The 27,254-nt window shown below is 40.3% G+C and overlaps 1 protein-coding gene and 6 non-coding genes across 8 annotated transcripts; all 7 read right to left on the bottom strand.

Annotated features, from left to right (window-relative positions):
- Positions 1 to 2,099: 2,099 nt before the first annotated feature.
- On the bottom strand, positions 2,100 to 27,254 carry Nop58 (NOP58 ribonucleoprotein). Of its 2 annotated transcripts, XM_090354611.1 has the most exons (15): positions 27,048 to 27,254; positions 24,563 to 24,639; positions 23,072 to 23,124; positions 15,597 to 15,718; positions 15,236 to 15,372; positions 14,289 to 14,353; positions 12,184 to 12,318; positions 11,104 to 11,249; positions 10,022 to 10,148; positions 7,948 to 8,111; positions 6,203 to 6,337; positions 5,492 to 5,553; positions 3,566 to 3,699; positions 2,955 to 3,091; positions 2,100 to 2,657 (listed from the first exon to the last, which is right to left on the bottom strand). In XM_090354611.1, the coding sequence occupies exons 1-15, from the start codon at positions 27,090 to 27,092 to the stop codon at positions 2,607 to 2,609; spliced, it is 1,590 nt and encodes a 529-aa protein (XP_090210737.1). In that variant the 5' UTR covers positions 27,093 to 27,254; the 3' UTR covers positions 2,100 to 2,606. The 2 variants fall into 2 exon arrangements, with proteins under 2 accessions (XP_090210737.1, XP_090210738.1); XM_090354612.1 differs by lacking the exons at positions 23,072 to 23,124; positions 24,563 to 24,639; positions 27,048 to 27,254 and adding an exon at positions 22,750 to 22,850.
- Positions 6,973 to 7,119, bottom strand: LOC150048648 (small nucleolar RNA SNORA57). Its single transcript, XR_016539184.1, has one exon. It is a non-coding gene; the product is annotated as a small nucleolar RNA SNORA57 (small nucleolar RNA).
- On the bottom strand, positions 9,740 to 9,813 carry LOC150048647 (small nucleolar RNA SNORD11). The gene has a single exon (XR_016539175.1). It is a non-coding gene; the product is annotated as a small nucleolar RNA SNORD11 (small nucleolar RNA).
- Positions 9,851 to 9,934, bottom strand: LOC150048646 (small nucleolar RNA SNORD11). Its single transcript, XR_016539168.1, has one exon. It is a non-coding gene; the product is annotated as a small nucleolar RNA SNORD11 (small nucleolar RNA).
- LOC150048645 (small nucleolar RNA SNORD11B) lies at positions 10,968 to 11,050 on the bottom strand. Its single transcript, XR_016539199.1, has one exon. It is a non-coding gene; the product is annotated as a small nucleolar RNA SNORD11B (small nucleolar RNA).
- LOC150048644 (small nucleolar RNA SNORD70) lies at positions 22,887 to 22,971 on the bottom strand. The gene has a single exon (XR_016539191.1). It is a non-coding gene; the product is annotated as a small nucleolar RNA SNORD70 (small nucleolar RNA).
- On the bottom strand, positions 23,486 to 23,574 carry LOC150048643 (small nucleolar RNA SNORD70). The gene has a single exon (XR_016539190.1). It is a non-coding gene; the product is annotated as a small nucleolar RNA SNORD70 (small nucleolar RNA).

Below are 27,254 nucleotides of genomic sequence, written 5' to 3'. Positions count from 1 at the left end.
CTTAGCCTCCTGAGTAGCTAGGATTACAAACTTACTTTCATTTCTAGTACTGGGGCTTCATGCTGTCTCATGGCTTTTTCATTTAAGACTAGGGCATTACAACTCAAGCCATACATCTAGTTCTGGCACTTATTTATTTTTATATGGCACTGTCTGCCAGAACTGGATCCAAACATAAACAGAGCTCAGCCTCCTACGTAGGTAGGATATTTGTGAGCCACAAGCAACTGGCTATGCCACCAACTGCCCTCACTGAAGAACAAAACTTCCAACACCATGCTTTGGCAGTACACATTCCCTTGCCCTCACCACTCACATAGAAGGAACTTAACAGTTGCCACACCTGGACAGGGAAGCTCAAAATCTGAAAATCACAGGATTTTATTTGGGGGGGGGGGAGGGGGTCATGAAGCTGGGGCAGGGCACTGTCCCTGAGCTCTTCAGCTCAAGGCTACCACCATATCCCTGAGCCACAGCTCCATTCCCAGTTTTCTAGTCATTAATTGGAGGTAAGTCTCATTGAAGATAACTCTCTTTCTTTAGAGTGCCTGGGCTGGCTTAGAACCATGATCTTCAGATGTTTCCTGAGTAGCTAGGATTATAGGTGTGAGCCACAGAGCCTGGCTGTTTCTTTAAAAAAAGACCAAGCTGGCCTGAAATTTGCAATCCTCTTACCTTAGTCTGCTGCATGGTGGAACTACAGGTATTTACCACTGTTTAGGTGACTTCTGCATGAAGTATCTTGTCTGAGTTCCAAATTTTCCTGATAAACATTTTGTAGATAGGAAAAGTGAGGCTCAGAAGCACAGTAGTTGACATGTGTAAGAATAGAGTCTATTAGATAGTGAAATCAGCTCTTAACAGCAAGGGTATTTCATGAAGTACCTTTTGGCTCTGCAGCACTTTTACATATTTTCTCTGACCACTGCTTCAGGACTTTTTCCTTCTGACAGCTGGCTTGTGGCCTCTCCATCATGCCTAGCTGGTTATTAACATGCTGCTGTCCCTGCAGATTTGAGGATATAAATAGATGCATTTGTTGTCTAGCTGATTCTTTTCCTGGAGTCAGGCATAATTTTATCAATGCTAGGAACCAAAGCCTTCTGTTGGTTTGGCTCAGGTTAAGAAGGCAGCTTTAAGAGGTTTCAGGTATGTACAGGATGGGTTCCCTTCACATTTTTTTTTTTTCTGCTTCTGGGGATTCAACTTAGGGCGTGGGAGCTGCCTGTGAGCTGCCTGAGCCACAATACTACTTCTGAAGTTTTTTTTTTTTTTTTTGCCAGTCCTGGGCTTGAGCTCAGGGCCTGAGCACTGTCCTTGGACTTTCTCAAGGCTAGAGCTCTACCACTTGAGCCTCAGCACCACTTCCGGCTTCTTTTTCCTATGTATGTAGTACGGAGGAATCGAACCCAGGACTTCATGCATGCTAGGCAAGCACTTTAACCACTAGGCCAAACTCCCAGCCCCTACTTCTAAAGTTTTTGAATAGTTTATTCACCAGGGCCCAGGGCCTGAGCACAGGTGACTCATGCCTATATTCCTAGCTACTCAGGAGGTTGAGATCTGAGGATCACATCTCAAAGCCAGCCTACTATATGAATCTTATTGCCAACTAACCACCAAAAGCACAAAGTGGCATTGTGGCCCAAGTGATAGAACTCTAGCCTTGAGCTGAGGAGCTCAGGGATAGTGCCCAGGCCTAGAGTTCAAGCCCCACAACCCACCAATATAAATAAATAAATTTTACAAATACACAAGAATTTACATGGAATGGGAGCATAACTCCAGGGGCAGAGCACCATTTCCGGCTTTTTTCTATGTATGTGGTACTGAGGAATTGAACCTGGGTCTTCATGCATGCTAGGCAAGCACTCTACCACCAGGCAAAACTCCCGGCCCCTTTGCTGCCATTTTTAAAATGTGGTACTAAGGAATCAAATCCAGGGTGTTTCATGCATGCTAGGCTGGCAATTTACCGCTAAACCACATTACTAGCCCCAATTTTCTGCACTTTTATGAAGAGCGAATACTGAAGTTACAGAGCCATATTTTCTTCCTTTATGAAGGAAACCAAAATTTCTGCACATTTACTTTTAAAATCTGAGAAATAAAAACCAAATCTTTATTTAAAATAAGAGGCAGAAGGAAGTTAAACAGAACAAACTGAAGTCCAAAAAAGGCAATAAAACCACAACAGCAATGTTTTCAAACTGGTCCCACTGATTACCTCCTGCCAAGAGAAATTCTAAGCTAGACACCAGTAGGAAGTCACATTTTAGCAATAATGATCAGAAAGCAATCATCAAATGCCAAAGTATACAGAGCTTAAAATTCTCTACTTAAAATGTAGACAAGAGATCACACAACTACCTCAGAATACAAAGAATATATTTTTATTTTTATACACCCCAATGACTCTAAGAATTGATGACATATTAAAGTTAACAGAATTGATATGAAGTCGCAAAGGCCTGAAAAAAAAATCTATGGATGATTATCACTTTTATTCAGTCTACTCTTGTATTTGGAGAGCACTTCTGGTATATTCCCACCAAATCATATAAACATAATAAAGTGTCCAGGAGGCAGATTTATAGTTTCCTTCATTAGTCCTCAGTCTCTCTCTTTTTTTTCTTTTTCTTCTTTTTCTCTGGACTCTGAAAATAAACAAAAGAATACTTCTGAAAAAGCTGTAATTGACAGATGCCTTTCCCTAATAAAATGCAGAATAAAATAATGCCAATATAGTGAACTTTTAATAGATCATATTTTCTTCCTCCAAGCAAACACATTTGAAGGCAGAAAATTTGGGAAACTGGTATAATTACAAACAATTTTATATCTTACTTCACTATCAAAGAAGGCCCTTTATTCAATGATCTGCTCATTTCTGGCAGGGGAGATTAATCTACTGAGACCCTGAACACAGGATAGAGTACTAATTAAAAACATACAGAAACTGCTGTGCTGGTGCATGGTTCCTCCTCAGAGAGTGGTTCTTCCTTAATGTGTTTCTTTTTGTCTTTCTTCTTCTTCTTCTTTACAGATGTTTCCTCTTCTACTAAGAGTACATTTTCTTCCTCTTCTTCAGCTAAGTAGAGAAAAATGTGAAGACTTGAAGCATTTTGCCAGACCTCTTCCCAAACACTAGTTTCACTAGGAATCTAGATGTGAGCCATGCGTCTCACTCCTGTTTTCTAACTACAGAACAGCTCACATTTTAGAAATTGGAAGTTTCTGTACTCTTACTGAAGTCTTTACTTATACATAGTCTTTTGAAATTGGACATACTTAACAGTAACTGTCCATACAACATAATGGAATATTAAGATATTATTAGACCATTAGTTTTACATGAATGCAATGGTGGGTTCTTTCTCCAAAAAAGGAAAAAAAAAAAAGATCTTAAGGATCTGGACTAATTAATTATGACAGGCATGGTAGGATATTTATCAGCACTCTAGGATACTAAGGTCTGAGCATAGCACAACAACGGCCAGTTTGGGCTACCTAGTGAAATCTTGTCAAACCAGCAGTAATTATTTTATCATTAAAAATAACTAACCTTTAACTTTAATCTTAGATTTTTTTGCTTTCTTCTCAATTACTTCATCATCTTTATCTACTTCTTCTATTTTGCGTTTTTTAGAACAGGTTGGAAGTGTAGAGTCACCAGATGGATCGTAAGTCTTCACTTCACTGAAAGAGTCAAAGATCTTAGAAAAACCCTGAAATCATCTGTAACTGAAATAACTCAAGAAAAAAACCAAACTGCCACAGAGAATACTTACAACAAACACTACTGCTGTTTTCTTTTAGAATAGAGCTGTCAAAGTTAATATTCCCACCCCCCCTTTTTTGCTAGTACTGGGCTTGAACACTGTCCTCGGTTTTTGTCAAGTCTAGAGCTCTACCACTGGAACCACAGCACCACTTCGGGCTTTTTTCTATGTATGTAGTATCGAGGAATCAAACCCGGATCTTTGTGCATGCTAGGCAAGCACTCTACCACCAGACCAAACTCCCTTTCCTCCCTTTTCTTTTGAAAGACGCATCCTAATCAACCTCACCCACTTTGAGTCTCCCCAGCCCACTCTTCTCAAAACACTCTTAACAAGTTTGTTTTATGAATACAAATATAGATCAACCATGTATTCTAAGTAGACCTGTAGATGAATGGTGTTAACTTTTATAGGCTATTAAGAATGAAGATTCAGGGGCCGGGAGTTTGGCCTAGTGGTTAAAGTGCTTGCCTAGCATGCATGAAGACCCGGGTTCAATTCCTCGGTACCACATACATAAGTGGTGCTGAGGCTCAAGTGGTAGAGCTCTAGCCTTGAGAAAGTCCAAGGACAGAGCTCAGGCCCTGAGCTCAAGCCCAGGACTGGCAAAAAAAAAAAAAAAAAAAAAAAGAATGAAGATTCAGGGACCAGGAGTGTGGCCTAGTGGTAGAGTGCTAGCCTTGAACAAAAGAGGCTCAGGGACAGTGCCCAGGCCTGAGTTCAAGTCCCAGGACTGACAGAAAAAAAAAAAATTACTCACAAATTTGAAATATTCTTATCAAAAAAATTTAAGGTTAGCTTGACTTAGTCACTGTACAATGCTGAATAACTTTCATTTATTCATTTAAAAAAAGTATACGAAGAGATTAAGTGGAAACTGGGGTTGAACAGAAGACTGGGCGTTATCCCTGAACTTTTTTGCTTAAGGCACTCTACCAATTGTACCACAGCTCTAATTCTAATGTTTTGGGTACTTAAAGAGTGTCAAACCCTGGCGGTGGCTCACGCTTGTAACTCTACTTATTCAAGAGGCTGAGATCGAGGATCAAGGTTCAAAGCCAGCCTGGCACAAAAGGACCCAGACTCATCTCCAACTAACCTCTAGAAAAGGGAAGTGGGGCTTGGCTCAAGGGTAGGATGGTAGCCTTGAGCTAAAGAGCTTTCAGACAGTGGGCAGCGCTCAGGCTGAATTCAAGACTCATGACTATCAAGAACTTTATCTTGGTTGGCTTTAAATCCCTATACTCAGATGACAGCCTCCTGGGTAAGTAGGATTATAGGCATGAATGAACTACAACTAACAGCATGCAACTGAGTTGTATATTTTTCTCATAAAATTTCCTGATTAAGGGCAGGCAGGGAGTTTGCCCTAGTGGTAGAGTGCTCGCCTAGCATGCACAACGACCTGGGTTCAACTCCTCGGTACCACATATATAGAAAAAAGCCAGGGGGCCAGGAGTTTGGCCTAGTGGTTAAAGTGCTTGCCTAGCATGCGCGAAGACCCGGGTTCGATTCCTTGGTACCACATACATAGAAAAAAGCCGGAAGTGGTGCTGAGGCTCAAGTGGTAGAGCTCTAGCCTTGAGAAAGTCCAAGGACAGTGCTCAGGCCCTGAGCTCAAGCCCAGGACTGGCAATAAATAAATCAATAAATTTATTTCCTGATTAATATCCAAATGAAAAATTGTTCATTCTGTAAAATGTACTCACCTTTTGTGTTCATACTTTTCTGCTTTTGCCAACGCCTTTCCTGATCCACTTATTTTTCTTATCTAAAAAGAACAACAATTACTAGTAAGTTACACGACATCTTTTTTTTGTGTTTGGTCATGAGGCTTGAACTCTGGGCCTGGGTGCTATCCCTGAGCTCTTTAAGCTCAAGGCTACCACCCTACCCACTTGAGCCAAGGCCACTTCGGGTTTTCTAGAGGTAAGAGTTTCACCATTGTTAGTGCCCGGGCTTGGTTTTGAACCACAGTCCTCAGATCTCAGCCTCCTGAGTAGAGAGGATTACAGGTGTGAGCCACCCCCAGGGCTTCTACAGCTATTTTTTTAATGTCACCTGTAATCCTAGCTATTCAGGAGGCTGAGATCTGAGGATCAAGGCTCAAAGCCAGCCTGGGCACTAAAGACCATGAGACTCTTATCTCCAATTAGTCACTAGAAAATCAGAAGTGGTGCTGTGGTTCAAGGAGTAGGGTGGTTGGTAGCCTTGCGCTAAAGACCTCAGGGACAGCACCTAGGCCCAGAATTCAAGTCCCAAGACTGACCTGACCTTCCCCAAAAGCTTTTAATATACTCTGAATACTCAGAGAATCTGTTAACAGAATGATGTATAAAGTATTTCACAAACATGAAAATATTCATAATATAAAGCTTTTTGAAAGTTAATGCTTGTAATAAGCAGGATGTGGTTCTTACCCCTCGGTCCTCCAAGCTTCTCAATCTGGCCTCTAATTTGGCTCTGTTTTCAACTCCCATCGCAGAACTGGAATCTTCACCAAAAGCATCATAACGAATAGCCAAAGCAGTTTTGGCTGCCAGCATCCGAGAAATCTAAGCATCAATTCAAAAGCAATCAAACCTTTACATTTGGAAAGTTTTCTCAACAGTTTGCTAATGAGAAAACTGCAGCTAATTAAGGCTTATTGAAAAACAAAAATCAGGATTATGGGGGGTCAGTCCTGTGGTTTGAATTCAAGGGCCTGAGCACTGTCCTTGTGCTTTCTCAAGGCTAGAGCTTTAGTATGAGTCATAACACCACCTCTAGTTTTTTGTTATGTGGTACTAAGGAATGGAAACCAGGTCTTTGTGCATGCTAAGTAAGCACTTTATCATTTTTCTTTTTTAAGCATTTCTTTCTTTTTTGGCCAGTCCTGGGATTTGAACCCAGGGTCTACATACCTTGAGCACTCTACCACTTGAGCCACAGTGTCACTTCTAGCTTTGTCTGTGTATGTGGTACCGAGGAATCAAACTCAGGGCTTTGTGCATGCTAGGCCAAGCACTCTACCACAAGCCAAACTCCCAGCCCAACTGTTATTTCTTTGTTACAACAGGATGACAAATTGCTTATATACTATTTGACACTTTGATAGATGATACAGGTAGCTACTAATTCTTGTCTGGCTCAAACCATGTTTTTTCATTGTTTTTTTAGTTTCTATTTGGTGACACTTCCCCCCCATCATGTATGTCCTAGTGCTTGAGGATAGACCAGCAAACAAGTTGCTGGCAGCGAAGACATGTTGCCAAGGGGGCTGGAGCCCTTCTTCCCTTCTACCTCTGTACATATGGAGAACGAGGCTATATGTCCACTCCCCACCAAGAAATGGAGGGCTTGGTGACACTGTGTTATATCTTGAAGTCCAAAATAGAATCATAGTTTAAAATCAGCCAAGGCAGGAAGGGTCTGTAAGAATCTTATCTCCAATTAACCATCAGAAAATCAGAAGTGGCCCTGACTTCAACCACAGGGCTAGCAAAGTAAAGAACAAAACTAAAATCTATTTAACTTCAGAATCTGTTATTTGTCTAAGCCTCACTTTTGCCACTAACAATATATACAATATATGCCTACATCTCGCTATTAAAGGATTCAGTTAAGTCTTTTTATGCATTCAGCCAAGTACATATGACAACAGAAATAGTGGATGGACTTTTTAAAATGTTAGGTGTACCAACCACAGGTGAGCACTAGAAAAAGTTATTTAGTTGTAATAATTGAACGTCTGTCTAGTAGGTTCTGAGTTCAAACCCCAGCATACACCACCCACCTCCAATATAGCAGCAAGAGGAAATTAGTTATAGCTATTCAGGAGGTCGAGACCTAAAGAATGCAGTTTGAAGCTAGCTCAGGCAGAAAACATATCCACCAAAAGCTGTGACTCATGTAAGAGCACCAGCTTTGAGTGAAAATGCTAAGGGATAGTGCCCAAACCCTGAATTCAAATACCAATACTTGTGTGTATACACATAAAACTCAATGTTCATAAGACAAACAATTTCTAATTTTTAAGGGTGCAAAAATATTTTTCACTAATATTTTTTCTTCTAATCAGAAATAGACAACATAAAATATAAATATGCAATTACTGAATAAAAACAAAGTTAAGGTTTTTTTTCCCCTTAAATATAAAAAAGGCCCAACTTCAAATAAAACCCACCTTTCCTTTGTTTTTGGGGCTTGTCTGGCCTACTAGTGAGGCATGATAAATGAGACCATATTTGGGGGTGTCTCGCCTAGATTTGAGAGCTCTAAACAGTGCCTTTTCTGCTCCAAGAATCTGAACTGTAGAAGCTGCATGCTTGGCCAAATTCAAAAGAGAACCTACAAAAGAAAAGTAGTTACAATGACAGTACTTCCAGGTTATCTCATTTCAAAGTTCTATCTATAGACATTAGATATATAGCCTCATAAGAAATTAAACCTCATGTAACACAGAAGACTTGTATTGAATTCCATGAAAACCCAAGTGCTTTACAACTCTTTACACAAGAAATATGTGGTAGATATATACACAAGAAAATAAGAGTTATGCTCAGTTGGGTGCCAGTGGATCATGCCTGTAATCCTAGTTACCTACTCAGACTTGAGATCAGAGGATTGCAGTTCAAAGCCAGATAGGGAACGGAAGTCCATGAGACTTTTATCTCCAATTAACCACCAGAAAACTGGAAGTGGCACTGTGGCACAAGGGGTAGTCTTGGTCTGAAGAACTCAGGGACAGTTCCAAGACCCAGAGTTCAAACTCCACAACAAAAAAAAAGTTAAGCGTATAAAAAATGCAACACTGTTGTCACTGGATCACACCTGTACAATCTTAGCTCCTTAAGAGGCTGAGATCTGAGAATTGCAGTTTGAAGTCAATCCAGGCAAAAGATCTATGAGAATAATTCCACAACCTCCAAAAACCCAGAAAGTGGAGGCATGACTCATCTGACCTGGGACAAGCACAAATATCAGCATTATCTATTTGCCTGGTATTGCCATTCTACATTAACACGATATTCTAAAATTGACTCATTTTCTATAAATCAAATTTCCTACTGCTTTAGAGATGTATAAAGTTAATTACAGCAGAATAACTTTGTGAGCTCAGAATAACACTAAGATGTCTTGCAAAGTGCTGCAAAATACTTTATCAGAAAATCTGCCAAACATTCCAGTTAAAATCTTAACACACACCTGGGCACTGGTGGTTCACTCCTGTAATCTTAGTTACTCAGGAGGGTGAGATCTGAGGGTCACAGTTCAAAGACAGCAAAGACAGAAAAGTCCCCATGAGACTCTTATTTAATTAATCACTCAAAAACTGGAAGTGGCATTGTGGGTCAAGAGTTAGAACACTAGCCTTCAGCACAAAAAGGCTCAAGAGCTCAGCCCAGGCCCTGTGCTCAAACAAACAAAAAACCAAACAAACTCAAAGCACTTGTAAAGCTAGGTGAGGTGGCTCACACCTGTAATCCTAGCTACTCAGTAGGCTGATATCTGAGGATCAAAGTTCAAAGCCACCCTAAAAACCCTGAAATTTTTATCTCCAATTAACCACCAGAAAACAGGAAGTGGTACTGTGGCTCAAGGTGACTGACTTGCGCTGAAGAGCACCCAGGCAGAGTTCAAGCCCCATGACTGACACCCCCTACCAAAGGGGATACTTGTAAATATGTTTAAAGTGTAAAAAATCTATTAGTTTACGTATCTACAGATTTAGCCTATGTAAGTTTGTGGATGAAGACCATAAAATCAGACCATATGATTATGATCTTAGAGTCAAGTGCTATTCCAATTAAAGTATTTATATAGCTGATATTTAAGACACCCTGATGAGTTTTCTAACATTTATCCAGTAATAGATATTTCTAAAAACTATATTGTGCTGAAGATTAAACACATTAAAACACATTAAAAACATTACAAAAATGCTAATTTTTATCATTTTTCACAGTGGAACACAAGTGTCTCAGAAGAGGTAGTGACTAAAAATGCCTTCATTATCCAAAAGGAAATCAGGCACATCGTAACATTACAAAAATGCTAATTTTTATCATTTTCACAGTGGAACACAAGTGTCTCAGAAGAGGTAGTGACTAAAAATGCCTTCATTATCCAAAAGGAAATCAGGCAAACAAATAAAAATCATCATTGAACACTTGGTCCATAGTCTTTAGTAAGGGAAGTAAAATATCAAAACACCATAGTTCAAATATTTATGCTTAGAATTATATAAAAACAGTTACCTGCATGAGCAATAAGCCGTGCTCCAACTAATTCTCCAACCATGACTGTAACATTCGGTGCAATGGCCATCATTCGATTTTGCAGATATTCATATAGCTGGGTTCTATATTCAGAGATTTCAATCACCTAATATAAGGAACAAAATGAATTGGCAAACAAGATGTAATTACAAATCAGTGTAGAATTCTAATAAAACAGCTAAATAAGGTGCCAAAACCTACAGTCCCCATTATTCAGAAGGCTCAGGTAGAAGGATCATTTAAACTTTGATCATCAAGCCAGCCTAGGCAACACAGTGAGATCCTGTCTCAAAACAAAACAAGCTCCCTTCAAGTTCTCAACTATCAAAAACAGTTGTCTGGAGTTGGTTTCCGAATACCCTGAAGATTTTTATTTATTTACTTTTGGTCAGTCGTGAGGCTTGAACTCTGGGCTTGGGTGCCATCCCTAAGCTCTTCAGCTCAAGGCTAATGCTGTTCCACTTGAGCCATACTGCCACTTCTGGGTTTTTTTTTCTGGTAGTTAATTGGAGACCTGGCTTTGAATCGCACTTCTCAAATCTCTAGCTAGGATTACAGGCGTGAGCCAAAGGCACCCTCTGCTCTATCCTATTTTTTTTTAAAAAACTCCAAAGGCTAGACATGACATCCTTCTCTAGGATTACTGCATAACTACCTTCAAATTTTGAGATAAAAGATCATGGGTATAAATATAAAACTCAGTTACTTGTCATACCTTTAAACCTTACCTTTTTGGTCTCCTTACTAGGGCTTGAAGTCTGGGCCTCAGTCTCCCCAGTTTTTCTGCTCTCAAGACTGATATCCTATCATGAGCTACACTTGCTTTGAACCTGGACTCTCTCATCTCAGCCTCCTGAATGGTTATTAGTTCCTATTCAGACAACGCTAATCATACAAATTACTCCACTTTTTAATGCCCCCCCCAAGATGGCATCAGATGAGGTAGTGACTGAATACCCTCATATTTGCTTTCAGGTGAAGAGAGTGTAAAAATCATCATTGCCATCAGAACATTATTACAGAACTGCAACGACAACATGTTCTGTACAGATTTAATTTACCTGGGTGCAAAGATGCAGAATGTTGCAAATATCTTCTTCAGAAACTTCTGTTCCCATAGATATCTCTGCAGCAGCTTTTACTTCAGCTTCTACTTCCTCTGGAAGTAATTCAGAAAGTGTGGCAGAGGCATAGTTCCTTCTATCGCCTATGAAATGTTTGCAGAAGATGAGGGAGAATCATTCCTCAGCAAATGATATAAAATCCATCAGTCAAAAGAAAAAGTAGCATAAGCCAATGAAAATGGTGCCTAAACAAAACAAAGTGAAGAAGCTTGATCCACTAGTTTTCCTTATGCAAAGGTTGCTTATTAGATTAAAAAAAAATTAGTGTGTAAGAGAATGTTACCCTTCCCAAGTCACTAGGCACTAATAGTTCTCTTCTATTATTCTAACTACTCAAGAGGATGAGCTCTGCTATCAAGGTCCAGGGTTAGCTGGGAAGGACAAATCCAGCAAACAAACCCTTGAGAATCTTATTGCTAACTCAGCAAAAATTTGGAGCCCATGGCACCAGCTATGAACAAAAGTCAAGTAAGAAAAAGAAAATTTGGGGGGCCGGGAGTTTGGCCTAGGGGTAGCGTGCTTGCCTAGCATGCACGAAGACCCAGGTTCGATTCCTCGGTACCCCACATACATAACAAAAAAAAAGCTGGAAGTGGTGCTGAGGCTCAAGGGGTAGAATGCTAGCCTTGAGAAAAGTCCAAGGACAGTGCTCAAACCCTGAGTCCAAGCCCAGGACTGGCAAAAAAAAAAAAGAAAAAAGAAAAAGAAAATTTGCTAACTCCGTTTCCCACTGGATAGGCCATTAAAACAAAAATGACATAATTACTATTTGGGGCTATAACCAATTATAAAGGATAATAACAGCTGGGGGCAGTGGCTCACGCCTATAATCCTAGCTACTCAGGAAACTGATCCAGCCCAGGAACTAAAGAAAGTGAGACTCTTATCTCCAATTAATCATTAGAAAATGTCAAGTGGGATTGTGGCTCAGGGTATGGCCTTGAGCTAAGAGCTCAGGGACGGTGCCCAGGCCCAGAGTTCAAGTACCATGATCCACAAAAAAGAATAAATACGTACCAACTTTCTGTAAACACTTGCAGTATGTCAAATTATCTGAAATAATTTTTCCTAATTCAGGGAAATGCCAACCATACCACTCCCTACATCTCATAATGTAGTTGTTCAGTTCTTTATCCAAGTCGTCCAGTAAGGCTAGAGTAGATTAAAACAGAAACGCATACTTAGAAAAATTTTATTATTTAAGATATTTAAGTTTTGCCCTTAATCAAAGTCAATATTAGATGGTGATACTAAGTAAATGCCAATATTGTTCACTAAAACACCATCCATTTCCAGAACATCTCAAGGGTCCCAACTGAAAACTTCACACCCTTACTGACTCACTGTTCCTATCCTTATAAGAGTAGACTTAATTTACCACTTTCTATGTAGATTTGCTAATTATACATAACTTCTCATAGAATAATATTGCATTTGTTCTTTTGAGCTTGGATTTTTAGTTGCCACTCCTGGGGCTTGAACTCTATAGGCCTGGACACTGTCTCTTTTGAACTCCAGATCAACATTCAACTACTTGAGCCACCAGACATCCAGTATTTTTTGATGCTTTAAGTGGACATAAGAGTCTCAGACTTTCCTGCCTAGGTGGACTTCAAAATCTTCAGATCTCAGCCTCCAGAATAGATAGGATTACAGGAAGGAGTCACTGGTGCTTTGCCTAGTCTGGTTTATTTTTATTTTTCTCGTGAAGTAAGCCAGACCCAAAGGAACATAGGCTCAATGGTTTCTGCCATTTGTAGTAATTAGGACTCTCCCAGCACAGGATAACAATAGCAGAAAACATAGATACATAAGGTCATATATGGTAAGACTAAATGAAAGGATCTCTAGGATACGGAAACAAGAGCGTTGCCTTGAGTGATTGTTGCTCTTAATGTACTATGTTATTTCTCTTTTCCTTTGTTGCCCGTTGGTTAATCTCATATTGTTACTGTATCTGACTTTGTTACCTGGCATATTGTATATATGTTTATTTGAAATAGGATAGGGAAGAGGTGGAGAGAGGAAAATGGGGATAAAAACATAAGGGATATACATAATGGGAGAAGTAATGCACCTAGTATCTGGTCAATGTAACTGTAACCCCTCTATACATTACCTCAATAATAAGTCTCACCGACTTTGTTGCCCAGCCTAAGTAGCTAGCATTATAGGCATGAGCCACCACTCCCAGTTCAGTGTATTAATTCTTCAAAGCTTATCCACATCGTGGTATGCATTAGAATTTCATTTCAAGGGGCCACGAGTTTGGCCTAGTGGTAGAGTGCTTGCCTAGCATGCACGAAGACCTGGGTTTGATTCCTCGATACCACATACACAGCAAAAAGCTGGAAGTGGTGGTGTGGCTCAAGTGGTAGAGCTCTAGCCTTGAGAAAGTCCAAGGACAGTGTTCAGGCCAAGGTCAGTTCCCACAACTGGCCAAAAAAAAAAAAAAAAAAAAAAGAATTTAATTTCAAGGACTGATGAATGTCTGCCCAGCAGGTGTTAGTTTAAACCTTATACATATTGATAAATATTATGTTCTTCCATTTTTGACTATTATATACAACACTGCTATGAATGTGGCTCTAGTAACACAAGAGACTGAGTCCTAGTTTCAAGTATTTTTTTTTTCTCTCTTTTTTGCCAGTCCTGGGCTTGGGCTCAGGGCCTGAACATTGTCCTTAGACTTTCTCAAGGCTTAGCACTTTACCACTTGAGCCTTAGTACCACTTCCAGATTTTTTTCTATGTATGTGGTACCTGGGTCTTCATGCATGCTAGTCAAGCACTCTACCACTAGGCCAAACTCCCAGCCGCTAGTTTCAAGTCTTTTGAGTATATAATAACAATAAAAGTACTATGCTTTGACATGGATCAAAACTATAAAGCCAAGTATCTGTGGAAAAAGACAAATGAATCAGTTTCATATAATACTAATAATGTGAGTCACATGACTTCCAACAAATTTCTTAGTCATATTTCCAACCAGTAAATTTATGGGTAGTTTCCCTGTTTTCTATATTTAATAAAAGCTCTAGTTCATCTTTGTCTTTTATAAAATAATAAGTCTCAAGTCTCAATAGCAATAATGGATGAAATTTTTCCATTTACTGTACTTACAAATTGCCTGAACAATCATTGTGTCTACTTTATCAGCACTAAATTTCAGTCGATACCGAGACAAGCTGGGGGAAAAAGAGATGGAATAAAATTAGAAACATAGCATTCAAGGATTTTTTTTGTTGCTGTTTTTGTTGTTTCTGGGGCTTGAACAAACTTTGTAAGGTGCATTTTTCCTGTTTTAATCAAAGCTGCATTTTCCTAACATGAATTATTTTGTGAACAACAAATAGGATAATACAAAATAAAGCAAGCTATATTTGTTCATTTCTTTTACATGAAGGCTTTTAAAACTATTATAGCTGCCAGGCACTGGTGGCTCATGGCTGCAGTCCTCTTTACTATTCAGGAGGCTGAGCTCCAGGCTGGGCAGGAAAGTCTGTTAGACTCTTATCTCCAATTAACCACCAGAAAACTGGAAGTGGCACTCACTGTAGCTCAAGTGGTAGACTAGTATGTGTGAAGTGCTTGCCTAGTATGTGTGAAGACCCAGGTTCAATTCTTCTATACCACATACATAGAAAAAAGCCAGAAGTGGTGCTGAGGCCCAAGTGGTAGAGCTCCAGCCTTGAGAAAGTCCAAGGACAGTGCTCAGACCCTGAGCTCAAGCCCAGGACTGGCAAAAAAAAAAAAAAAAAAAGTAATGAAAATGAATCAAACTGTGGTATAAAACCTCTACGAAAAGTGCTTGCCTATCAAGTGCAATGTTCTGAGTTTGATCCCCAGTACCAAAATGGACAATAAATAATCTCTATACTTTATATAAATAAAGTGTAAAGTGTAGGCATTACAGCCAGATAATATGGTTTCCAATCCTGATTTGACTACTTGTCAGCTGGGTTTATCTCCAGCACCAGTTTTTACATAATACCATCAACCTCATATCGTTATATGGAATAACTGTACTATTTGTACAACAGTGCTCTCAAAGTTGATTTTATTCTTACCTGTGGGCCAATCCAAGACACATGGCTGACATTTCTCGTGGCTCTACCCCAGGGATTAATCCATCCATTTGTGATCGAATTCCTCTCATAAGTTCATTAACAACAGGACTATGGATACAACTCAGATTCAGCTTTTCCTACAATAACAATTTTATTAAATGAAAAATGGCTTTCTTGAAATTATTTTGCATATGTTAAAACTACTGATACTTCTCAAACTATAAATGACCAAGCCCAAGAATCCCCGAAAACCACCTCCTCTACATATTTATGTGGTGCTGGGGGTCAAATCCACAGCTACATGAATACTAATAACAGACTTAATTTTTACCACTGAATGGTCAACAGCCCTATATTTTACCTTTATGACTCCTCCCAGTTTAGCATCAGCCACCGCCAGAGGTTCATGGGCTTCTTTTACAATTTTCTTCAAAACTTTCTTCAGCTGCTTATTCATTTTGCCCTCCATGAGGGCTGTGAATGCTTTTCAGGAAGAAAAAAGAAATACTTACTCACCAACTTTTAACTAAAAGCTTATTATCTAATTTACAGTATAACAAGTATTTCCTTTCAAAAAGCATTGAAACAAACTACTCAGTGTCCAAGGTGTGTAACAATCACATCAAAACTGATTGCATGACTGGACATTCAATTACAGAATCCTAGCTAATCAGGAGGCTGAGATCCGAAGATGCTACCCTATACAGAGGTATTTTCTCTGCTAATAACCAATCCAGATGTATCATGATTTTCTTTTTGCTGGTTGTGGGACTTGAACTCTGGGTCTCGAAGTTGTCCCTGAGCTCTTCAGCTCCAGGATACCACCATACCAACTAACTTGAGCCACAGCGCCACTTCCAGTTTTCTGGTAGTTAATTGGAGATTAAGTGTCTCAGACTTTTTAGTGCCCGGGCTAGCTTTGTACTTTGATCCTTAGATCTCAGCCTCCTGAGTAGCCAGGATTACAGGCCTGAGCCACTATGCCCAGCCCATCATACCTTTGATGTAAACATTCTGAAATGGAAAACTTGTTTTCCAAACCCAAAATAAAATTAACACCTAAATTTGCATGAGGTTAAATATCCATGGCAGAAAAGTTAGGCACTCCTATTTCTATACTCAAGAACTCTGCAGTATTATCCAGGTACTGACTTTAGTTTATAATTCCACCTGTATCCATTCTATGTTACCTGAGAAGATTAAAGGTGAGGACAAAGGCATCTGGCTACATAGCACAGCTCTGACAAGTATAAGCTACTAGGATTAATGTCATTTTTGCTAGGTTCTTCCTTCTAACAGGGGGTCTTGCTGACCTGGAATTTGCAATCATCTTTACTATACCTAGATATTTCAATTCTAACCTCGTATACATTGATTCCTTAAGGCAGTTTTCCTTTTTAAAGCTTTGGGTAAAACCCTAGCTCAATATTAGAGTGCTTGCCCACAATGTGTTTTGAGTCTGAGCCCTAGCACCTCCCCCAAATTCCTCCATTAAAAACAATTGCCTAGCCAATTAACCACTAGAAAGCCAGAGGTTTGTTTGTTTTTTTTTTTTTTGCTATATTCTTTTGCTATATTTTTTGCTAGTATTCTTCCACTTGAGCCAGAGCTCTATAGCTTGCTTTTTATTTTGTTGTTGTTGTCACAAGGTTTCAACTCACAGCCTGGATGCTGTCCCTGAGCTTTTTTTTGCTCAAGGCTTTACCAGTTTGAGCCACAGCTCCACTTTCAGTTTTCTGGTGGTTAATCGGCCATAAGGGTGCTGCTGGCACAAGCCTGTAATCCTAGCTACTCAGGAGGTTGATAGCTGAGGAGGACAGTTAAGCCAACCCAGGCACTAAAGTCCATGAAACTCTTATCTCCAATCAACCACCAGAAAACTAGAAGTGGCACTGTGGCTCAAAGTCACAGGGCACTAGCTTTGAGCTGAAGAACTCAGGGACAATGTTCAGGCCCAGAGTTCAAGTCCCTCTACAAAATATAAATAAACAAATAAACAAACAAACAAATAAATAATTTTGCCTAGCCATGCACTGGTGGCTAACACCTATAATCCTACTTATTCAGGAAGCTTAGATCTGAGGATCATGGTTTGAAGCCAGCCCTGACAGGAGAGTCAATGACATTCATCTCTAATTAACCACAGAAAAACTCAGAGGTGGTGCTGTGGTTCAAGTGGTAGAGTGTTTGCCTTTTGCAAAAAGGAACTCAGGGGGGCTGGGAGCTTGGCCTAGAGCTTGCCTAGCATGCACAAAGACCCAGGTTTGTTTCCTCGGTACCATGTAAGTAAGGCCTAGCCAGGCACCTGTGCCTTGGGCTTATGAAATCTGAGGATCACAGTTTGAAGACAGCCCAGACAAAAAAAGTCTGTGAGAATCTTGTATCTCCAATTAATAACCAGAAAACCAGAAGTGGCCCTGTGGCTCAAAGTGGTAGTGTTAAGACTTCAACAACAACAAAAAAAACCCTGACCCAGTTCAGACCCCATCAACAAAATTAAATGAACTTTGTGCTTGGGCAAACATTAGGCTTATCCACTTAATATGTTTAATAAAAACTGATCAAAGTTCAAACATAATATTCCACAAAGCTTCATTTGTGAACAGCTCCATCCCCAGCTGCAAAACTGTCAGGAGATGGATCTGACAGAGGGGAAATTGAGTTACTGAGGTGTGACCTCAAAGGGTGCACTAGGGCATTGACCACTCTTCTCCCCTGCTTCCTTCATGACTTAAGCACTGTGACTCTATCACAAACTTTCTTCTACAATGTTTAACTTTACCACAGTCCCAAAACTAACAGAGCTGAGCAACCATAATGGAATCCTTCAAAATTCCCAGCCAAAATAAATATATCCTCTTTAAAGTTGATTTTGCTCAGGCATTTTGTCAAGTGGTAGAAGGCTAACTGAAACAATTAGAAAACATTATTTTAAAGTTTAAATCCATGAAAAACAAGAAATAACTAAATGGCAGAGACTAGGGACTAGTTTGTCAACTAACACATGGCAGGGGATCCAAGATTGGGTTCTAAAATGGAAAGAAAAAAAAAAACAGTAAAAAAAAACAAAAATTGATGACCTCCAAATAAAGTTAAAGCTCAGCAAAATAAGGGGGAAAGAGGGGGTGAGGGAGAGAGAATTGGCCAGAAATACCTCCAGAGAAATTAAACATTTAACAGACAGAAATAAATCCAGGGGCCTGGAGTTTGGCCTAGTGGTTAAAGTGCTTGCCTAGCATGCATGAAGACCCAGGTTTGATTCCACGGTACCACATACATAGAAAAAAGCCGGAAGTGGTGCTGAGGCTCAAGTGGTAGAGCTCTAGCCTTGAGAAAGTCCAAGGACAGTGCTCAGGCCCTGAGCTCAAGCCCAGGACTGGCAAAAAAAAAAAAAAAAAAAAAAAAAAAAAAAAAAAAAAAAAAAAGAAATAAATCCAGAAGAAGCTGGGCACTAATAGTTCACATATAATCCTAGCTACTAAGGAAGCTGAGATCTGAGGATGGTAGTTTAAAGCCAGCCCAGGGAGGAAAGGCTCTTCAATAAACTACTCAGAAAAGCAATTAGTGGAGCTGTGGCTCAAAATGGTACAATGCTAGTAGTCTTGAGGAAAATAATTTCAGAGATAACATCCAGATCCTGAGTTCAAGCCTCAGGATTGGCAAAAAAAAAAAAAATACAGAATAGCGGGCAATCATGTTTATAATCCTAGCTATTCGGGAGGGTAAAAAATTTTTTTTCATAGATTTTTTATTGTAATTAATAGAAGGGTTACATGATATTTGCCAGATAGATGGTGCATTAATTCCCATACATTGATACCCTTTCACTCGGGAGGGTAAAATTTGAGGATCGAGGTTCAAAGCCAACACCGGGCACTAAAGTCTTCAATTAACTCATCTCCAATTAACTACTAGAAAACCGGAAGTGGCACTGTGGCTCACGGGGTAGAACAGAAGCCATTAGCTAAGAACTCAGGGACCACACCCAGGCCAAATTCAAGCCCTATGACCAACCAAAACAAAACAAAGACAAAAAAGAAAAAGAAAAACAAAAAATCCAGAAGAGAGGCTACTTGGAATGCAGCATTGCTTCACAAATCCAGGAGTGAACAATGCCCCCTAGAGTTGGGAGAAAGCGAATTCACGCTTACAAGATCTATCCAAAATAATTCTCCATTACATTACTATAGTTATGTTTATGGCTGTAGGAGGCTATTTACAGAAGTGTTGGTGCCCTTGCACCAGTTATATAAAAAATAAACTGGGCAAAAAAATACATGCTGGAAATAAGACAATGGACATCCATAGAGTTAAGACTAAAACTGGGGCTGGGAATTTGGCCTAGTGGTAGAGTGCTTGCCTAGCATGCATGAATACTCAGGTTCGATTCCTCGGTACCACATACATAGAAAAAAGCCAGAAATGGTGCTGAGGCTCAAGTGGTAGAGCTCTAACCTTGAGAAAGTCCAAGGACAGTGCTCAGGCCCTGAGCTCAAGCCCTGGACTGGCAAAAAAAAAAAAAAAAAAAGACTAAAACTGATCCCTTGCACCAAGATCAACTCAAAATGGATCAAAGATCTCAATGACAGGCTTGAAACCTTTAAGCAACTACAGGAATAGGAGAAATATTAGAACTTATCTTCACAGGCAGGAATTCTCCAGTGACAGTCCCTTGGCAGAGTGGCTCTGTGGCACAAGTGGTAGAGCGCTACCACTCTAGAGAGTGGCCAAGTCCCAGAACTGGCAAAAAAAAAAACCAACCTGCAATTCTATGTCACCCCAGTAAGATAAGATATCAAATGCTAGAGGAACTGTCTGGGGCAGGGGAGAAGGAACCCTGTAATTCTTTTGGTGGGAATGTAAACTAGTACAGCTACTTTGGAAGGTGGTTCGGAGATTCCTCAAAAAACTCAACCCAGAACTAACCTATGGCTGGGATGCCAATGACTTACGATTGCAATCCTAACTCCTCAGAAGGCTGATAGCTAAGGATCACGGTGCAAAGCAAGCCCAGGCAGAAAAAGTCAGAGACTCTTATCTCTAGCCAACAAAACCAGAAGTGGCACTGCACTGCAGCTCAAGTGGGACAGTGCTAGCCTTAAGCTAAAGAGCTCAGGGACAGTGCCCAGGCCCCAGAGTTTAAGCCCCACAGCGAATCAGAAAGAAAGGGAGGGAGGGAGGGAGGGAGGGAGGGAGGGAGGGAGGGAGGGAAAGGAAGACAGGAAGATCGAGGCACACTATTCAGAACACTGCAAGTTAGGATATGATAAAGACATCTGCACATTCATGCTCACTGTTTCATTATTCACAATAACTAAGTGAAGGAAATAGCACAGATGCTCTACAATGGATGAATGGGTCAAGCAAATGTGGTACATATATACAATAGAATTTTACTGTAAGAACATTATCATCTGAAAGAAAATGAGTGGACCTAGAAAAATTACGTTAAATGAAGTCAGCCACAGAGAGACAAACAGAACATGCTTTTTTTCCTCCTAAATGGAAGCTAGATTCTAAAACATAAACATATACAGGGATTTATGCAAACACACACAAAACTAAGAAATGACATACCCTATAACTCCTCTAAACAACTAATAAATACCAGGAATCAAACACATTTGGGAGGGAAGATAATGGGGGAAGAGTGCAAATGCATTCATTATAGTCAATGTACATTATGTAAAAACTGAACTGTATAATTTAAGAGTAGGGATGGGAGGGGGAAAACAAGAATGATGTAACACTGATCAAAAGCATTGTGAGGGAACAAAAGACATTGCATAAAAGAAAATGTTAGCTGGGCATGGAGGCTCTTGCCTGTAATCCTAGCTACTCAGGAGGCTGAGATCTGAGGATCATAGTTCAAAGCCAGCCTAGGCACTAAAGTCCATGAGACTCTTACCTCCAATTAACTTCCAGAAACTGGGAAGTTAGGCTGTGGCTCAAGGGTAGGGCATTAACCTTGAGTTAAAGAACTCTGGGACAGCACTTAGGCCAAGTTCAAGCCCCATGACCCACCCCCCCCCAAAAAAAGAGGGAAAAAATACTCATTTGACTCATGTAATTAAAATCCCCCTGAACCTCACCTTTACAATAACAATTTTTAAGAAGCATCATACTCACAGCCTGACTTAGGAAATTGCGAACTCTTCGTACAATTACTTAGTAATAAAATTAAAAAACTAAAAACAAACTGGACCCATTGCTTAACATTCTGCAAGGATAGGCCATTAACATAGCTATTATGGGCCTCAGTTTTCATACTGAGACTCAAGTATATTGTCCCTGTAGTTTATTAGTAAGTTATTTGTGGGGAAAGGTGAGATGGCTTGCAGTGGCTCTCGTCTGTAATCCTAGCTATTCAGAAGGCTGAGATCTGAGGATCAAGGTTCAAAGCCAGTTGGGGAACAAAAGGCCCATATTGCCAAATAAAAAAGACCCATTTCCAAATAAACACTGAAAAATGGGAAGTGAGGCTTGGCTCAAGGATAGGGTGGCAGCATTGACCTGAAGAATTCAGGGACAGCTCACAGGCCTAGTTCAAGCCGCATGACTCACCACTCCCCCCCCCCCCCCAAAAAAAAATTAGGGGCCAGGAGTTTGGCCTAATGGTAGAGTGCTTGCCTAGCATGCACGAAGACTCGGCTTTAATTCCTCGGTACCACATACATAGGAAAAAAAGCCGGAAGTGGTGCTGAGGCTCAAGTGGTAGAGCTTTAGCCTTGAGAAAGTCCAAGGACAATGCTCAGGCTCTGAGCTTCAGCCCAGGACTGCTGCCCCCAAAAAGTAGGGGGGAGTATTTAAGTCATCTCCTCTATATCACTAAAATGTGTGAAGATAATGTAATGATGCTCTTTTATATAAAACTATACCTATTGTATTTTGTGTCCCCCCCCCCAAAAAAAAATCCAGGGCAGGAAGTTTGGCCTAATGGTAGAGTGCTTGCCTAGCACGCAAGAAAACCCAGGTTCAATTTCTCATTACCACATATATAGAAAAAGCTGGAAGTGGTGCTGTGGCTTAAGTGTTAGAGCCCAAGGATAGTGTTCAGGCCCTGAGTTCACACCCCAGGACTAACAAAAAACAAAACACCAAACCAAACAAAAATCCAAGCTCCTGCTAACTTTCCTACCATTTTAGTAATACTGATGTGATATTTTTTTGGGGGAGGTTGGGGGGGCAGTCCTAGGACTTGGGCTCAGTTCTGAGCACTGTCCCTGAGATTCTTTTGCTCAAGGCTAGACTCTGCCACTTAAGCCACAGTGCCACTTCTGGCTTTTTCTGTTAATATGGTACTGAGGAATAGAGCCCAAGGCTTGATGCATGCTAGGTACGTACTCTACCACTAAGCCACATTCCCAGCCTGTGATGTGCTTTTCGGAACTAAAAATGTGTATCATACTCCCAGAGAGCTTTATTATTAGTTATTTCTTCAATTGTAAATCCTGGCTATTCTCAACTTTACTCTTTTATTAAAATGATCAGAGCTGTGTACTTGACCACATTACCTTGGTCCTTTGTAGGACAGCTTTTAATGAACTGTGCTTGAGCATTATGTTGCTGGTATCCACAGGGAGATCAATCTAATCACGTGTCACCTCTCATCACATTGGGAGGGAACCAGCCCTATGGTGAAAAAAGCTAACTCAATGTTGTCTCAGTGGTAGTGACGAATGAGTTATATCACTTAAATTCAGTTTCAATGAGGATGCATCATTGACAACATTGAATAAGGTTAACTCAGAAGTATAAAGTTTTTAAATAAGAAAACAAATCACCAAGATTCAAAATAGAGAAAAAAAGAAAGCATCACATCCAATCTTACTTTACCTGCTAATGCTTCTGCTGTATCCTGAAATTTCTCAAAATGTTTTAGCTTTACTCTAAAAATGTAAAAAAAAGGAGAGAGAGAGAAAAGGTAAGTTGTTATACATGGCACAGTGATTTTCCCAAAGCTACACAGCTGGCAAAGAAATATTGTGTATTATCTGGGCGCTGGTGGATCACACCTGTAATCCTAGCTACTCAGGAGGTTGAGATCTGAGGACCATGGTTCAAAGCCAGCCAGAGCACTAAAGTGAGACTCTTATCACCAATTAAACACACACACACACACACACACACACACACACACACACACACCCTCATGACACTAATTTGTTCATTTAGTGTGAATGCCACTATTTTGAGTTTGATGAGTCTTGCAGCCTGGAGTACATAGTGAAAAAATACAGAAATAGTTCATTCATTGTTGTCTCAGTGGTAGTGACGAATTTTTGAGTCAGATCATTTAAATTCAGTCCCAACAGGAATACATCATTGACAACAATGAACCAGATTAACCCAGAAAAGCATTTAACTCAAGAAGAAACACTAGTCTTCTATTTGACTAGTCAAACCAATGTTCTTGAAACAAATGTTCTTTTTTTACTGGGCAAACAAATATGCTTTTATATTTGCCAAACAAAGATTTAAAGAAAAAAATAGTAATTTCATTGTGCTCTCCACTATCCTACCCCCGTTTCAAATGTCACATTTACTTATGTCTCTGAATGCTTACATAAACACAGACACCAAAATATTGTAAAAACAGGACTGAAAATTATTCTGAAGCTGGGTGCTGGTAGCTAATGTCAGTAATCCTAGCTACTTAAGCTGATACCTTGAGGATCAAGGTTCAAAATGCAGGCAAGAAAGACCATGAGATTCTCATCTCCAATTATCTACCAAAAAACTGGAAATGGCAGAATGCTAACCTTAGTGAAAAAGCTCAGGGACACTGCTTAAGCAGTGAGTTCAAACTCCATGAACATTAACAACAGCAACAACAACAACAACAACAACAACAACAACAAAACCTCCTTAGGTGAAGTACTTCAGTGTACTGTAAGATCTGTCCAAATTTAGACATGCTATCACTAGGCAATTATCATTAGTAATGAACATTTAGTTTTTACCACTACAAATGTTATGATTTTTATTCTTCAAATTGCTTAATATGGTATTTCACTGGATTTAATAATTGCTAAAACAAGCTTCAAATGTTTTCTTGGGGTTGGAGGCATGGCTTAAAGATATAGTATTCTTAGGCCGTCTTCTCTCACCTACTTTTTTAGATTTTAGTAGGAGAAGAATTAAACACTCTTTGCCATTCACTGAATGCAATTTATAAATTAGTTCTGATGGCCTATGTTATATCTAAAAAAAAGCAAAAAGATTCAAAACAGAATAGATTTCAAAACAAAAACCGGAATATAACAGATAAAAGCCAGAATATAACATACAAATCAAGTGAGGGGAGTAAAATTCAAGATTACTTACATTTTATTTGCTTTCTCTGGAGTTTCAAATTCTTTCCACAAACTATCAACTTCCTGAAGTTTCTTCTCATTTAGAACCTGCAAGAAAATATTATAAAATTTTGTTCTCCCCTCCTAAACACAGTTTAGACATACATGGCTACATTCTTTTTTCTTCTTGTCTGTCAGTCATGGGGCTTAACCTCCAGAAAACCCCAAATGGGGTTGTGGCTCAAGCGGTTGAGTGCTAGCTACCCTTGAGCTCAAGAGCTCAGGGACAGCAACCAGGTCCAGAGTTCAGGCCACATAACAAAGAGACAGAGAAATGTGTTATTATGCCAGGCTGCCTAATTTACAGGGAAGCTGGAAACATCTGAAGGAAAATCCATCATGTTTTGAGTTCTATTGCTAAACTACCTCTTCATCACTGAATGCATTCCCTTTATTAGCATTAAAATGTTTACCACTGGGTGAGCACACCTGTAATCCTATTCGTATACCAACACCTTTTGCCTCATCATGCCTATGTCCACAGAACTCATTAAGGTCTGTGGAACATGGAAAACATTTAATATAACTCATTGTACTATACATTTCAGTAATAGGCCTGCAATATGAACTTGTAAGAGACTTCCCCTATCAAACTTTCCCTATTAAAGAAACCCTGATGGGCCAGGAGTTTGGCCTAGTAGTAGAGTGCTTGCCCAGCATGTACTAAGACCCTGGTTCTACTCCTCAGTACCACATACACAGAAAAAGCCAGAAGTGATGTTGTAGCTCAAATGAGTAGAGCTCTGGCCTTGAGAAAACCAAAGGACAGTGGTCAGGCCTTGAGTTCAAGCCCCAGGATTGGCCAAAACCAAACCAAACCAAAACAAAAAAACCTGAACATGGTAAGTTGTACAATACTCTGACAATCACATACAGTAATATCAAAGGATATTCCTAGGAGAAACAAAGCCACAATGCATATGTGCATCTGATCATACACAACAATATTTATCAAAATGGAATGTAAGCAAGAGCTTTTCTGTTGTTGCTGGCTTTGTTTTATAATCTCCTGTCTTGCTTTTCTGTCTCTGGGAGGAAAAGGGTGAACAACTGCAGCAGTGCTCACTAGCTATTACGCTGTAAATGAACCACTTGTGTGTGGGGATGGGAGGGAAAAACTTGGAGAGTGCAAGGGAGAGAGGGATGGTGTGCAAAAGTAAGTGTACTTATGGGGCCAGGAACAAAACCTAGTGGTAGAGTGTTTGCCTAGCACGCACAAAGCCCTGGGTTAGATTCCTTGGTATCACATACATAGAAAAAAGCTTCAAGTGGTAGAGTGCTCCCCTTGTGAAAGCCCAAGAACAGTGCCCAGGCCCTGAATTCAAGCCCCAAGACTGGCAAAAAAAAAAAAAAAAAAAAGTCCACTTATTACCCAACTTATGTAAGTGCAACCCCTTTGCAACCTTTTTTTTTTTTTTTTTTTGCCAGTCCTGGGGCTTGAACTCAGGGTCCTGGCTTCTCTTGCTCAAGGATAGCACTCTACCACTTGAGCCAGAGTGCCAAGTCTGGCTTTTGGGAGTGAGGAATCGAACCCAGGGTTTCGTGCATGCTAGGTGAGCATTCTACCACTAAGTCACATTCCCAGCCCCGTTTTAACAAGTTTTTATTTTATTTATTTTTTGCCAGTCCTAGGCTTGAGCTCAGGGCCTGAGCCACAGCGTCACTTCCAGCTTTTTTCTATGTATGTGGTACTGAGGAACTGAACCCAGGTCTTCATGCATGCTAGGCAAGCACTCTACCACTAGGCCAAACTCCCCGCCCTTAAGTTTTTAAAAGCAAAAAAACCCTGTCCCTTTTTTTTTTTTAAATCAGCAGTTTTCTCCCCTAAACGTCACACTTAAAATCCTTTTCTTAAACGGGGACCAAGGCATGAAAAAGGGTATCAATGTATGTGAAGTAATGCACCTTCTATCTGGTGAATATAATATAACCCTTCTATTAATTACAATAAAAATATATGAAAAAAAATCCTTTTCTTGCCTTCCGGTAACCTCGTCTCCATACAGTAACTTTACTCATGGACAAATCATCTCCAAGTTTCCGATCTTTCCTAGCAACACTCCCATTTAAAATCGGAACCTGGGAGCGCGCGGGTGATCAGTGACTGTACTCGCCAAGCACGTGCGAGGGGCCTGAGTTCGATCTCCAGCGCCCTAAGAGCTACAGTAAAATCCCAAGTCGACCCCAACATCTGCAAGACTCCATAGTGCGACTCCTGTCCCACCTCGTTGACTGGACCGAAACTTAGAGGAGAACGGAGAGATCCCAAACGGCGGGACCACGTGTTCACCGCAGACTCCGAGCTCTCTGGTTTTCCACCCATTACCCGTGCCTCAGAGGCTTTAAAAACTACCCACAAAATCCTGAGCCATCTGGGCCTCTTTTTCGGTCTTTTTACCTCCCCTCGCGTGCTCAACGCTGGAATTCTCCCTCACACGACTCGACCTCCCACCTACCTTAAAGATGGCGTAGCCAACCGACGTTTCAAACAGCACCAACATGGTGAGGGTCGGTGAAGGGGCCCGCGGGCCGCCGAGAAGTCTTTAGGACCAAAGATCAAAACACAACTTCAAAGGTCGAAAAAGGGCCGCCGGGCCGCGGCCGGGCACAGACGCCCACTCCTCCCCGCAGCGAACTCGCTGCACGCTACCACGCGCCCCACG

The sequence above is a fragment of the Megascapheus bottae genome, chromosome 21 (assembly GCF_031878675.1).
Source record: "Megascapheus bottae isolate mThoBot1 chromosome 21, mThoBot2.hap1, whole genome shotgun sequence".
Classification (NCBI taxonomy): Eukaryota; Metazoa; Chordata; class Mammalia; order Rodentia; family Geomyidae; genus Megascapheus; species Megascapheus bottae.
This window is presented reverse-complemented; position numbering and strand designations above follow the sequence as displayed.

Excerpts from the sequence above, each read along its gene's own strand:
- Nop58 (XM_090354611.1), bottom strand. The coding sequence starts at position 27,092 with ATGTTGGTGCTGTTTGAAACGTCGGTTGGCTACGCCATCTTTAAG. Across the intron at positions 14,354-15,235 it reads TGTCTTGGATTGGCCCACAG|CTTGTCTCGGTATCGACTGA; the intron begins GTAAGAATAAAA and ends TTTTTCCCCCAG. Across the intron at positions 8,112-10,021 it reads ACGGCTTATTGCTCATGCAG|GTTCTCTTTTGAATTTGGCC; the intron begins GTAACTGTTTTT and ends TTTCTTTTGTAG.